Below are 15,195 nucleotides of genomic sequence, written 5' to 3'. Positions count from 1 at the left end.
CCAAAGTGCTGGGATTACAGGCTTGAGCCACCGCGCCCGGCCGCTCTCTTGAATCTTAATAACTGGTTCCATCCATGGAGATCAGGCAGTGGGAGCAGCTTCTCCAGATGACGTCATCTGTTCTTTATGCATGTTCTACTTTGCTAAAAAAGAAAGCCTCCTATGATGATAGCCTTACTAGTGCATAGTGTGCTGGGAGATGGTCCTTTGTACACAGACTTTTTTGAAAACTAGAAGCTTATTTATGTTAACACTTAAAAAAAAGCATTACATGCAAATGGTGGACAAGCTAGAACCAGATCTCAGGCCTGATGTGCTTTTAGACCAGCTCTGGAGAAGAGAAGAGACAGTTGGGATTTGCTGTAGGGTTGGCTGTGCTGTGGGTTCCACCCAGACTCACTCTGAAGGGCAGCCCTAGGACTCAGTGAGGCTGTACTCAGGGTAGTGTTCTCTCTTGAAGGCATAGAATAAAATGAGTACCATTTTGATGGAACACAGAAGCGAATTGTGTTCAGATTCAATATGCATGCCATGATACAAGGTTCTGTGGCTGCAAAAAAAATCTCCACGTCTTCCTTCCCCTTTATTTCATACCTCCTGCCCACATGACGTAAACTATAAATCACTGCCTTACCCCATTTTATTTATTTATATTAAACAACAACCTCTAGTCCAAGAATATGAGTTTTTTGTTTTTGTTTGTTTGTTTTTTGAGGCAGTCTTGCTCTGTCACACAGGCTGGAGTGCAGTGACCCAGTCTTGGCCCACTGCAGCCTTGACCTCCTGGGCTCAAGTGATCCTCCCACCCCAGCCTCCCAAGTAGCTGGGGCTACAGGCATGTCCCACCATGCCTGGCTATCCTTACCTCATTCTAAGAACTATTTCTGAGATTTAGTCTGTGCACATTGTTAGAAACTTTGTAAGTGTGGCTCTTTTTGCATAAATTAATTCTATCAGTAAGAGAAGTTGGATTAAGCCATTATGTTGCTTTTTTTTTTTTTTTTTTTTAATATGTGGGAAGAGTCAAAAGCAAACATCAGAACACTTTCCAAAGATAAACTCAAGAAGAGCAATAGTCCATGATGTGCTTCAGTGGACTTTCCCAGTCCCAGAGGAACAAGAGGCAGTTGCTTTAGTTAGAGGAATGGCTTTTTCCATTTTTTCTGGCAGATCATTATTCCAGATTAACTACTAGATTAATGAACTCTGGAGTAAGTTTAAGGCCTTCTAATATGTTTTTGACAGGGGTAAGAGCCATTTGGTCATATTTATAACTTTTAAAAAGGCTTACAGCTGCTTGACATGTGAGATTCACCTCCGCAGTTACTGACTTTGAGTTAACCTGTGAGCCCAGAGGAGCCGAGCACCTTGTTGTATGTGCTAATGAGCTCTGTGTGAGTGCTGGGTGCAAAAAAAATCTCCAGGTCTTCCTTCCCCTGTATTTCATACCTTCTGCCTACATGACATAAACTGTAAATCACTGCCTTACCCCATTTTATTTATTTATATTAAACAACAACCTCTAGTCCAAGAATGTGGGTTTTTTGTTTTTGTTTGTTTGTTTATTTTTTGAGGCAGTCTTGCTCTGTCACACAGAACACTTTCTGGGCTTGAGTTAACCTGTAAGCCCAGAGGAGCCGAGCACCTTGTTGTATGTGCTAATGAGCTCTGTGTGAGTGCTGGGTAAACAGTGTGCATATACTGCATTGTACCTTGCTTGGTAGGCGCAATCTCCATCTGCAGGTTAGGTCAAACCTATGCTTCCTGTCCTGCTTCACATGATTCATTGCCAGTTCACTAAAGATTGCTCTCTGCATGTGTATATGTACTTATTTTTAAAAATATACAGTAAAATTACATCTTTCCCGTAATTTTTACTAAATTGGAATGCTTAATTTGCACACAGATAGTTCCAAAAGACTAGGTTTGACCCTTTTTGGAAAAAAGAATAGGGAGTTAGATGGGAAGAAATGGGATTTGGGCAAGTTGGTAGGTAGAAGAGCGGGGCAAAGAACGGTTGAATGGCCAACAAAGTGACCACAGAATTAGTTTAATGAAGTCACTGGATGGCCAGCTTCCAGTTAGATGGACTGGATTTTATTGGTGCTATATTCATTTTCTAGTGTCTGTTTGTCATCTTTTCTGCCAATTTTTCTCACAAAATCCAAATCCTTGCTTTAGAACCCCCACGCTATAAATTGATGCCTGATTTTCTGATAGCCACTTGGTCCTTCTTAGCTCTGACCCCCTGCCGAACTTGACTTCATTTTTGCCTGTCTCTCTGATATTTTCAAAAGGCAGGCATTGTGACTGGCTAATGTTCATGAGAATTGATTGTACTAAAGTAAGCTTTACCTTACTTCCTACAGAGCCATTCAAGGCATCTATAGGATGTCTTCCCCATTATGCCTCAAACATACATAGTGAGAGTTTAGATACCAAGCAAAACCGTATATTATTCAGTCAGCAAACATTTACTAAGCCCCTTCTGTGGTCCCTTTCTGCAGTAGTAAGTCAGGACATGAGAACAATTGAACCATCGTGTCTTTTCTGAAGAATAACCTAGCCTGAAACTTTCATAGGACTTGAACGTTAGAACCTGGACTAGCCATCATCTGGACAAGCCCGGGAAGTCATTTGGTCTGGCCTCCTTGTTTTACTTTAATAGTGACAGTGAGTAATGTAAACCAATAACATGAAATCTAATAATGCAGTTTCTAATATCCAATCACTGCCTCCTCAATTTCTCCTTTAAAATTAAATAATACTAGCCATATACCAGCGTGAGCCCAGTGGAAGTATTTGGAATGGGCTCAAGGAGCAAGGAGAAGTAGAGGTTCTAGCCTGGCCAGTAATCCTTTGTGGGGTTTGTTGGGAAGAAGAAACCCATGGTTGGGATGTCTCTATTGAAGAACTGAAAGTCACCTCTCACTGAGGCTGTTCTTAACCTAAGCCCAGCTCTATCTAGCTGTACTAGATTTTACAACACCCAGGTCATCATTTTAGAGGCCAAAGTGGTTGTTTAGTTTTAAATTTTGTTTTGTTTTGTTTTGAGGCAGGGTCTCACTCTGTCACCCAGACTGAGTGCAGTGGTGCGATCGTGGCTCAACTCCTGGGCTCGAGTGATCCTCCCACCTCAGCCTCCCAAGTAGTTGGGACTACAGGCATGTTCCACCATGCCTGTGCTAATTTTTTATTTTTTATAAAGGTGGAGTTTTGCTATGTTGCTCAGGCTGGTCTCAAACTACTGAATGCAAATGATCCTCCTTCCTTACCTCCCAGAGTGTTGAGATTAAAGGTGTGGGCCGCTGTGCCTGGGCAGAAGTGGTTGTTCAGGATCTAATTATGCTTTTTACAGCCCATAGACTCTTCATGAACTGCCACTGCCTGTTTTTCTGTCCTTGTACATCTCCTTTCCTTCCCTTTTCTATCTTGTCCTGGCCTTACTGGCCATCCTTTTGCCTCAGAACCAGCTCTGCACATTCCTACCTTAGGACCTGTGCACTTGATCTTCCACCTTCATGGAACACTCTTCTCCCAGGTCTTCTCATGGCCTCTCCTTCTTATCACTCAGATGTCCCCTCTAATCATTTTAAAGTCTCCCTTCTCCATCCTACCCCTTTCCCTAGACACTCTAGCATTGTACCTTATTTGGTTCGTAGTAATAATCAATATTTAAATGATTTTTTTTTGTTTTTATTTCTGACCTCCTCCAACCAGAATATGTGTCCTGAAGACTTTGTTCTGTTCACTATTGTATCCCCAGCCCTTGGGACAGGATCTGGCACAATTGCTTGACTCTAGTCTGCTGCTAATGCCACCTGGGTTGGTCTCAGTAGTGTGCTACAGGGATTTCATTAACATACTATAATGGAACATAATGAGTTACCAAATGATATTTTATTAAGATGGTATTCAATTTAGTATTTTCACGCTATATGCTTTTTATAGTTTATACTGATAATGTCAGGGTCTGGAATCCCACATCTTAGCAGATGACCTCCTCTGGCTCTATATTTCCGTTTCTATGAAGTTGCAAGATGACTCCATTATGTTCAGAGATCTGCCTCTTAAAAATGACCTGAGATATACACGAGGCAACAGAAGACTCTCCTGAGACGGGAGGGTAAGAAGTGCAATTCCACCGGATACTAAACATTTTATCCTCCTGCCTCTGAACATTCTAGCAGATCTCTGATCATCTTATCCTCTAATCCTTACTGTTTCTTTTTTATTTTGCTTTATCACTTTGGAATTTGGAAAACAGAGAGGTCAAATAAAAGGAGAGACAAATAGAGAAAGGTGTTAGAGTGGCACCCAAGGCACTTTAACCTGACTTGGAAGTGGAGAGCACTATCAAGGAAATTGAGTGCAGTCCTTAGGAAACCCCATTGCTGGGAAAAGAAGAAGATAAAGAGTTGACAACTCTTCCCATCAAGTCTCCTTCTCGGGGAAGTCTTCCTGATGAAGCTCTCCATTCTCAGGTCAGTTAGGACTTTATCAACCTCCCTATGCCCTGGTGAGTACTTTATATGCCCTAAACACATTCAGTTTGGTTACATGTTCCTTTTGTAGCCCCTTCAGGTCAGAGTCAGAGGCCCTCTTAGGTCAGATTATGTACTCCTGAGGAAGTCCTAAGGGCTTATGCTTTGCAGGGAGGTACTTAGAAGATATTCTATTTGCTGAACATTTGTGGAACAATGACCATATGTGAAACACTGTGCTTGATTATGTAGGCATTCTGAGAGAAAGGTCTAACTTGGGACAGTGAGGAAATTGCCAAGTGAAGAGTGGAGAATAAGAGAGATAGCTGCTTAACTTTGATGCAAAGTAGAAAAATAAGTACATGAGAAAAGCGCTAACCAAGGGTGCTGGGAATCTGCCTCTCTCTCTCTCTCTCTCTCTCTCTCTCTCTCTCTCTCTCTCTCTCTTTCTCTCTATCTATCTATCTAGAGATAGGGTCTCATTCTGTCAGCCAGGCTGGAGTGCAGTGGTAATGATCATAGCTCATAAGCTCATGCAGCTTTGAACTCCTGGGCTCAAGCAATCCTACCACTTCAGCCTTCCAAATAGCTAGGACTACAGGTGCACACCACCACACCTGGCTATCTTTTTTTTTTTTAATACCTTTTGTGGAGATGAGATCTCACTGAGTTGCCCAGGCTGGTCTCAAACTCCTGGCCTTAAACAGTCTTCCTGCCTTGGCCTCCCAAAGTGTTGCGATTACAGGCTTGAGCCACTGTGCCTGGCCTGGCACTGGGAATTTAAAGGAATGAGGCAGCACATCTGATGGGGGAAATCAGAAATAATACCAAGAAGGAAGGTGTATTTGCAGTGCATGAGGAGGAGATGGAGTCAAAACCATGCCATTTGGTTGCTGAGGTACATGGCCGTTATACATCTCTAGATTTTTTCCCCCCAGAATGTTGATTCTCTGTGAGCATGTGGGATTTCCATTTTTTATTTTTTTGAGCCAGAGTCTCGCTCTGTCACCCAGGCTGGAGTGCTGTGGTGTGATCTCTGCTCACTGCAACCTCTGCTGCCCAGATTCATGCCATTCTCCTGCCTCAGCCTCCCAAGTAGCTGGGACTACAGGCACCCACCACCACGCCCAGCTAATTTTTTGTATTTTTTAGTGGAGACGGGGTTTCACCATTTTAGCCAGAATGGTCTGGATCTCCTGACATTGTGATTCGCCCGCCTCGGCCTCCCAAAGTGCTGGGATTACAGGCTTGAGCCACCGCGCCCGTCCGGGATTTCCACTTTTTGTTTCTCTTGAGCTCGTTACTCAATTCTTGAGAGGTCTTTCAATTTTTTTCCCCACTGAATGTATAATTTGTATTAAAAGTATAAAAGACTAAAAAGGAGATTGAGTACTGAGCATGAAGGTCCTGAATTCATATGGGTGAGCCATGCATGATCAGAGCTGTGACTAGGAGGATTTGTTTGCAGGGTTAATTTAATGTGAGAGACAGGAAGGGGCCCCTACTTTGTCAAAGTGGGAGTTTTGATGGCCCTAATCTATAGAAAGTACAGTGAGGGAGAAAGGGAATGGAGTTGAAAATCTAAGGTAATGCTCAGGTTTCAAGCCTAGGAAGTTGAGAAAATGGCAAGGCCATGAACAGAAACATGGAATGAGTGTAAGACCGATTTGAGATGGAGGATGGTGAGTTTGCTTTGTGACATGTTAATCATTGTAGATAGAGATTTGAAGGTCATTTGTAGAAGTGAATTTTGAAAATAGAAGAGTGTTTAACACTAAAAAGAGAGAAGAAAAGGGCCAAGGACAGAAACCTGAGGAGCTCTCCTTTGGTGATTTGTTGGGGGATGGAGCAGCACAGTCAGAGTAGTGCAAGTGAACCAGGGGAGGGCAGTGGCACCAGAGCTCAGGGAACCCAGAGCATCCAGGTGGTTTGGATACTGCCTGCAACGTGTGGGCTCTCAAGAAAGTCTTTTGAACTAAGCTGAGAGAGATGTAAGATGATAGAGATTTGGTGAATGAGTGGTGTGGTGTCCCTAACGAGGGAAGCTTCAGCACAGACTGGGGTCGGAAGCCATATGCAGAGGCTGTGGAACAAGGAAGTGGTAAGGAAAGGGAGTCAGGCTGTGATTGTTTTTGGACTTGGTTTGATAGAGAAGGAAAGAAGAAACAGCAGAAGCTTGGGAGGGTAGCACTGCTTAGGAAGGTTTCTTTTTAAGAAGTCAGGAGAAACCTGTGGCAGGGATGGATGGAAAGGAGAGACTGAGGATAACAGAAGCAACGGGACATTAGAGGGGTGGGAGGCAATGAGATAGAGAGTCATACTCATTAACATACCCAGCTTGGCAGAGGAGAGGGGGCCAGACTGAGGAAGAGAAGAACTTCTTCCATCTCTTCTCAGGAAAAATTGAAGTGAGGGTTGGGTGCAGTGGTTCACACCTGTAATCCCAGTACTTTGGGAGGCCAAAGCAGGAGAATCACTTGAGCTCAGGAGTTTGAAACAAACCTGGGCACCATGGCAGGACCTTGTCTCTACTGAAAATCAAAACAATTAGCTGGGTGTGGTGGTACACACCTGTGGTCCTAGCTACGTGGGAGGATCACTCGAACTTGGGGGTTCAAGGCTACAGTGAGTGGTGATCATACCACCACACTCCAGCCTGGGCCACAGAGTGAGACCCTATCTAAAAAAGAAAGAAAAAAAAAAAGAAAAAGAAAAGAAAAGAACTGAAGCAATGTCACCTGCTCTCAGCAGGAAGGAATGTGGATAAGGTTGTGGATTTGAAGACAGTGGCTAAGGATTAGAACAGCTCCTTTGGTGGAAGATGTGGGGAATGGGTCTGAGATCTAGAGTGCTGAGCAGCAGTAACCAGGCAGAAATGGGAGAAGACCAAGGCATGATGCCTTGGGCATGGGAGCATCAGCAGCCCCAAATTCTGGGCTTCAGGTTTGGCAAGAAGGCAAGGGGAGGCCAGGTAAAGGTGACAGAGACCTGGAAATCTGGATCAAAACAAAAGCAGGCTTATAGAAGGAATAAGGCCAGATGTGGTGACTCATGCCTGTAAACCTGGCGCTTTGGGAGGTGGAGACAGTAGGATTGCTTGGGGCCAGAAGTTTGAGATCAGCTTGAGCAACGTGGCCAGACCCCGTCTCTACAAAAAATTGAAAAATTAGCTGGGTGTGGTGGTGCACACCTGTATTCTTAGCTTCTTGGGAGACTGAGGTGGGAGGATTGCTTGAGCCCAGGAGTTTGAGGTTGCAGTGAGATATGACCAGGCTACTGCCTGGGTGACAGAGTGAGATACTGTCTCAAGAAGAAAAGAATAGGAGGAAAAGAAAAGAAGGAATAGAAGCAGAGGAACTAGGGAGGGAGCAATATTGGGTCACTTATTTTCTCATGTTCCCCTCTCTCTGTACAGTATTTAATGTCTTTTTTTAACCCTAGCCTCACCCTCCTCATGACTTATAACTAGTCTCTTTTAGTACTGTTCTAGATTGTGTGTGCTACAATGTAGAAAATAAAATAATGGAAGCTGATCCTAGGATGAATACATCCTAGGCTGCTACAATTTATTCCAGGCATTGTGTTAAGCATTTTGCATGCATAACCTTATTTACTGCTTATGAAAACTCTGTGAGTTTAAATGCTAAGCTTTTAATATTTCTTCTTAAAGATGAGTCACAGAGAGATTGGATAAATTGTTCAAGGTCACATGGCAAGTGAATGATGGAATTGAGTTTTGGACCCAGGTGGGCTGATTTGAGCCTTACCTGTGCTCTTAACCACTTTTCTAAACTGCCTCTCTGCCAAGACCTGCCACACTTGTCATAGAGCAACTGTATTGCCTTAAAAAAAAATCACTCAGTCAAATTGTCATCGTCATAACAATAACATCTGAATCAGCCTTTACAGTTTGGAAATCACATTATTTCTTCAGTCTTCACAAGATCTCTGTGAAGTTTGCAGGCATGTGCAGGACAAAGGAAGAGACCTTCAACTCCAAATCTCTATATCTTTACTCCTGGAAGTCTTTGAAGTTTTGTTATTCCAGAGTGTGACCAGACCAAAGAACTGTGATATTTTTTTCTCTTAACTATGCTAGGCATTTTTTTTTTCTTTTTTTAACTAAAGGAGTTCTTTCCACAGACCTTCTGCTTCTTTCCAGGTCATAGAACTCTATATGTGGGAGTTCGGATGCCGCTTGGCCGGCAGAGCCATCGGCACCACCGCACTCATGGCCAGAAGCACCGGAGACGAGGGCGAGGCAAAGGAGCCAGCCAGGGGGAGGAAGGCCTGGAAGCCCTGGCCCACGGTAATGGCCTTGGGAGACAGGGCGGGTGTCCATGGCCCAGAGACATGGGGAGGCTGAGGGGACATGTGACTGACATTAGCAGCTGGTCTTGATTCTTGAGCCTTTTTGTAGGATTTTCAGAGCTTCCTTCCAAGAAGAAATGCCTCTGAGAGGCAAAAATATTTTCGTGAAAACTTCACAGTTCTGACCTCCTAAAATCAATACCATAATAGGTAAAGTCCCTTGCTAGAGAATTAGCCAATCTTTTTGATCAAAATTCATCAGTTTTCCAGTTTCTTGTGGGTTTTCTTCAAGTGGTCTTCATTCATAAATTTTTCATCCCATGAAACTACTTCTACAGAGTAGCTTTTCCTCTGAGAATAAAGAAATATTTTTCTTCTGCATTCGTTGTCTATATATATTCCTAAAGTTGTTAGGTAGGGAAGAATGCTATTTCTATTCTAAGTGTGAGGCTAGAGCAGACCTTTCTCTTTGGTTGATTTCCTAGACACACCATCTCAGCGTGTTCAGTTCATTCTTGGCACCGAGGAAGATGAAGAGCATGTGCCTCATGAGCTGTTTACAGAGCTGGATGAGATCTGTATGAAAGAGGGAGAAGATGCTGAGTGGAAGGAAACAGCCAGGTGAGGCCCTAAAATGGCCTGCATCAAGATCTGCTTGGGTAGGCAAATGTATACCTTTCAGCAAGTAACAGGCCTGCCTGCCTTGTTTCTTCTTGGGAGAAGCTGTGACTGACATGGGGACTGACATTCCAGCGTCTCCCATGGAGAGTTTTGGTGTTGGCATCTTTATGATGTCTTTGGTGATATCTATGCCAGCTGACCTGGAGCATGGGATTGGTGAAATAACATGGGATATTCAGGGGTCCCCTCTCATTTGTTTGGGGCTCAGAGTAAGTTTATGGGCTATCTTGGTACTATTATAGGTCTGGCTTAGAAGATGTAGACAGGGCCACCTTCATGGGAATCTAGTTTAGCAGACGCAGCATAGGTCCAGACTTCTTCTGCAAGTGAACCATAGGGTTCAAATTCACCAGCAGTCACAGAGTTTTTGAGACTTTAACTTCCTCTGGGACAATTCAACCTCATAGAGACCCTTGGGATTATATCCAGCCTGACTGTAGGCTTCCTGGAGTGGTTGTAGAATAACTATGTTTCTCTGAGACTCAAATCCCAGAAGAGCCCTCAGGATAACCAAGGACATGTCTAGGCTCCTCTAGTAACTGACCAGTGAACCTTACAGATGATGCCTGAGCCTCGAGGAAGGAGCGAGGTGGGTAATTAGGAAAGTGTGGCTTCAGCTCTCACTGAAACGGTTCTTGCTGGATGCCTACTGCATTGTAAATGTTATGGGCTGAGAGATTTAAACAGGCCAATTGACCTGGTACTAAGTGAAAAGGCAATTAGTCTTTTGTTATTCTGTCTTGGCAGACTTCTAAAGGTCACACAGAGCACTGAACACTAAAGGTCACACAGGACAATGATAAAAAGAAAAATATTTTATTAATGTGATTTGTCAATGTGTCCAAATGATATAGATTAAATCTATTTTTTTAATTGTACAGGTAACTCATGCTTATTATAGAAAGTTTAAGAATAAAGATAAGCAAAAAGAAGAAAAAAATTGTAATTCCAGAGCTGCAGGGTTAATGAGGAATGTAATATTTGGTGTCTTATACATGTATGTATTTGACTTTTAAAATTTTTTTAAAAATGAGAATGGAATTAAACTATACTCAATCTTGCAGTGTTCTTTTTCCTGCTTTTTTCACTTACCAATGTACCCTGAACATATAGATTAGATTTTACAATGTTCAGTATGGCTATCCAGATATTTTCCTCTGTGGCTTACATTGGAGATTCTCTCTTAAAAATTCCTCATTTTCTATCTTTGGCGTCTAGTTATTTGTAATGCTTTCAGGTGGCTGAAGTTTGAAGAAGATGTTGAAGATGGAGGAGAGCGCTGGAGCAAGCCTTACGTGGCAACCCTTTCATTGCACAGCCTGTTTGAGCTAAGGAGCTGCCTTATTAATGGAACAGTCCTTCTGGATATGCGTGCAAATAGCATAGAAGAAATTTCAGGTAAGGTTGGGGAAGGGAAAACAGAGAAATTTTCTAATAAATTTAAGAAGAGTGGGGAAAAAAAGAGTGTGGTATGGCAGAAAAAATACAGTTGTGTGACCTTGGGCAAGCCACAACCTTCCAGGCCTCAATGTCCTTGACTGTGGGAAGTGTTTCAGGCTAACAAACGACTCTACCTACTTCACAGGTGTATTATGGGATTCAAATGACATGGTGTTAAGTTTCCATTTGTCTGTTTATTCAGCAAATGTTTTATTTTGTATCTGCTATATACTTGGTAATGTGGTAGGCATGGGGGAATAAAGTCCCCTTGGGTACGGTGACTCACACCTGTAATCCCAGCACTTCGGGATGCCAAGGTGGGTGGATAACTTGAGCTCAGGAGTTCCAGGCCAGCCTGGTCAACATGGTGAAACCCTGTCTCTACAAAAAGTACAAAAATTAGCGGGGCATGGTGGCTCATACCCATAGTCCCAATTATTCAAGAGGCTGAGGCACCAAGATCACTTGAGCCTGGGAGGTCAAGGCTGCAGTGAGCCAAGATGGTGCCACTGCACTCCAGCCTAGGTGACAGAGTGAGACCCTGTCTCTTAAAAAAAAGAAAGAAAAAGAAAGAAGTGGTTTCTGCCTTCAAGGAGCTCACCTTCAAGTGGGGGAAATAGCCATGGAAATGACAATTAAAATAAGTGCAACGACAGAGACATGCTTGATAATAATTAGAGAAAGGGACAATTGGAAGTTGTGTGGAAAAAAGGAGTAAAGAGAATTAAAGACTTGAAAATATAGCATCTAGGGCAGATATGCAGGAACTTGAGCCAAAGTGCCTCTACCTCTTCAGTGAGATGTGAAGAGGAGATGTCTGATTGTTCTTCCTGAAGAGATTGAGTGTTAAGTTATTGTGTTTGGGGCCTGCATGGAGAAACACCTGGGTGCATAGTGTGAGTTTTCCCTTGAATTGGTTCTGTTTGGCTGGACAGGTTAAAGAAATATTTCTCCAAATCTTACTCTATTTCAAGTATCCAAGTCATTCTGTCTGTCTGCGATCATAGGAGGACCCAGGGGAGGGGTAAGCACTGATGGGACATTGGGTCCCCCTCTTTTTCAGGGAGGCACCCCAGAAGTATCACTCTGCCTGGGAAAAAATGAAATTCTCATGTTCGTCATTGGAGTCACATTTTTCTAACTTTTGACTATTTGTCTGAAATCCCATAAATGTCCCTAAAAAGGTTGTTTGTTAGGGAGAAGAATCCCTGGGAGCCATTGAAGCTGTTTAAAACTTTGTAAATGGCTGGGTGCGGTGGCTCAAGCCTGTAATCCCAGCACTTTGGGAGGCCGAGGCGGGCGGATCACAAGGTCAGGAGATCGAGACCATCCTGGCTAACACGGTGAAACCCCGTCTCTACTAAAAAATACAAAAAACTAGCCGGGCGAGGTGGAGGGCGCCTGTAGTCCCAGCTACTCGGGAGGCTGAGGCAGGAGAATGGCGTGAACCCGGGAGGCGGAGCTTGCAGTGAGCTGAGATCCGGCCACTGCACTCCAGCTTGGGTGACAGAGCAAGACTCCGTCTCAAAAAAAAAAAAAAAAAAAAAAAAAAAAAAAACTTTGTAAACAACAGCAGTCACTGGAGAGTTTTGGACAGGGTAATGATCAATCAGATTTTGCATATTAGAAAGATAATGATGACAGCAGTATGGAGGGTGAATTGATGGGAGAAATGCATTAGGCTATTGCAGTAGTTCAGGTGAGATCACCTGCACTGTGGGCAGTGGCAGTTAAGGGGTGGATAATTTTTCTTCTGATAACTTTTTTTTTTTTTTTTGAGACGGAGTCTCGCTCTGTCGCCCAAGCTGGAGTGCAGTGGCCGGATCTCAGCTCACTGCAAGCTCCGCCTCCCGGGTTCACGCCATTCTCTTGCCTCAGCCTCCCAAGTGGCTGGGACTACAGGCGCCCTCCACCTCGCTGGGCTAGTTTTTTGTATTTTTTGGTAGAGACGGGGTTTCACCATGTTAGCCAGGATGGTCTCGATCTCCTGACCTCGTGATCCGCCTGTCTTGGCCTCCCAAAGTGCTGGGATTACAGGCTTGAGCCACCGCGCCCGGCTTCTTCTGATAACTTTAAGTGATAAGAGACAGGAGGCGATAGATAGAGGGAGACATGAGGTGGATGTTCTTTTTTTTTCTCCCAAGATGAAGGGTCCTGAAGCATGATTATAATATCGGGGGAAGGAACCAATGAATATAAAGGTTAAAAATACAGAAATATGGCTCTTCAGCTTGAGTATGAAATAGGTCTTCCTCATTTATTGCTTCTAGTACTTGGATAGTCGTGGATGGAATTAGAAATTGAGGATAGGTTGACGTTTTTGGGAGGCTTTTGAAGTAGTATGTAGGACTGAAGTAAAGTGCTATGATTCTTCACATCAGGTACCTAATATATTCATAATATTTTAGTGATACAGAGTAAAGTGCATAAAGGAAAGTCAGCACTCTCTCTATATTATCTCGTTTAATTTCCCATAACAACCTTCTGACGGATAATATGAGCTCCATGTTACAGATGAAGAACTGAGGTATAGAGAGATTATATACCTTGCTCAAGATCACACAGCTGGAAAGTGGTAGAACAGGGAAACAATGTGGGCCTTTAACTCCAGAACCCATACTGATAACTGCTATGTTGACTGCCACTTATCCCTAGGTATTGAGATTTTTTTCCCCTTCAACTCTGTTGGGCTTGATAGGTTTAAAGGTGATGCTTGGTGGTAACTGTCTGGGGTTAGTGGTTAACTTAATTTTTCTTATAGATTCCTCTTCTAAATATCCCTTTGGAGTTCTACAGTTATAGTTCTTCTTGACAGTTATAGCAATGTTAAAATCTTAGAGGAAGGGAATGTAGGGGAAATTTGGCAGATGACAGAACAAAGTAGGTGATAATGTGAACTTTCAAATTACACAGTCCTGAATCTGAATCCCAGCTCTGCAAACTGCTAGATGTAAGACGTTGGAGAATTTTCTAGCATTTGGGACTCAGTTTCCTCATTTGTAAAAATTGTTGTGCTAGTGCTCACTAGTTTCTATGCCCAATAATAGTAATTTGTTACATGAATAAAGTATAACTTTTCACAGTCACTATCATCAAATGGTACTTTCAGACATGAAGCTAAAATTGCACCCCAATGACCCTAGTGGAGCTGCTTCCCCCTACTCTATGCCCTTTACCCCACTCCACCTGATGTTGGCCTCCTTGCATTCATTAACCCTCAGTCTGAGTGTTCATGTGAGTGCCTACTTTCCAGACCTGATCCTGGATCAGCAAGAACTGTCCAGTGACCTGAATGACAGCATGAGAGTTAAAGTCCGGGAAGCCCTTCTCAAAAAGCATCATCATCAGAATGAAAAGAAGAGAAACAACCTCATTCCCATTGTTCGCTCCTTCGCTGAGGTTGGCAAGAAGCAGTCTGATCCTCATTCAATGGATAAACATGGTAAGATTATTAGGTGATTTTTCTCTCATTATTAATAAGACATTGGGAACTAGTTGGAGATACTGACTTACTAGGGGTAGGGGCTGTATTTGTCTAATATGTTTCCATGTCCACTTAGGCACTTAATACTTTTTCAAGACTAGTAAGATTGTTGACTGGGACTGGTGCCCATCTCTCTCTCATGGCATTCCTCAGATAGGTTTTAACGGACCCAAAGTGAGGGACTTATGCCCCAGGGTGGCCTCAGAACTGATGTAGCTTTTGAGAGATAGCCACATTGAGGATAACTTGAGACCAGAGCAAGTAAACTGGAGCTTTTTAGGAGCAAACAAATGTCTTAGATTAGGGAGGCAAAATACAGTAGAGTAGGTTCTTGAGTCAGACTTGTAGGCTTGTGATTGTGGCTTTACCACTCACAAAATGTATGACTTTGGGCACTCTACTAAGCCTCTTTAAGTCTCACTTTCTTACCTATAGAGTAAGAGTAATAATAGGACCTATTCCACAAATTTATTGTGAACTTCAATGAGTTAATCCATGTAAAGCCTTAGCCAGATGCATGGTGGATTATAAGCACTCAGAATTTCGGTTGCTGATTGATTCCTTTTCCTGTGGCCAGGCAGGGTCTCATCTACATTTATTTCCTGGTCTCTACTCATATTGAATCACCGGGTGCAGGGGATATGCCTGGGAATCTATATTTTTGAAAAGTTTTCCATAGGGCTCTCTCATATGCACATCTGGTGAAGGATCACTGCCTTAATAGAGAAATAAAAGAGGGTCATAAATGTGTTCAGAAAGAAGGTGTAGAAGTAGCAAGAGCTCTGTCCTCTTACC

The 15,195-nt window shown here is 43.1% G+C and overlaps 1 protein-coding gene across 1 annotated transcript in view; it reads left to right on the top strand.

Annotated features, from left to right (window-relative positions):
* The window catches only part of SLC4A8 (solute carrier family 4 member 8), an 84,959-nt gene that overhangs the window by 18,730 nt on the left and 51,034 nt on the right, over positions 1-15,195 (top strand). Inside the window, 4 exon segments of the mRNA XM_010374008.2 lie at positions 8,647-8,793; positions 9,281-9,416; positions 10,714-10,874; positions 14,170-14,358. Of these exon segments, the coding sequence (XP_010372310.2) occupies positions 8,647-8,793; positions 9,281-9,416; positions 10,714-10,874; positions 14,170-14,358 (633 nt within the window).

The sequence above is a fragment of the Rhinopithecus roxellana genome, chromosome 10 (assembly GCF_007565055.1).
Source record: "Rhinopithecus roxellana isolate Shanxi Qingling chromosome 10, ASM756505v1, whole genome shotgun sequence".
In the NCBI taxonomy this organism is placed as follows: domain Eukaryota; kingdom Metazoa; phylum Chordata; class Mammalia; order Primates; family Cercopithecidae; genus Rhinopithecus; species Rhinopithecus roxellana.
The sequence above is the reverse complement of the archived record's forward strand: the minus strand, read 5'-3'. Positions and strand labels throughout refer to the sequence as shown.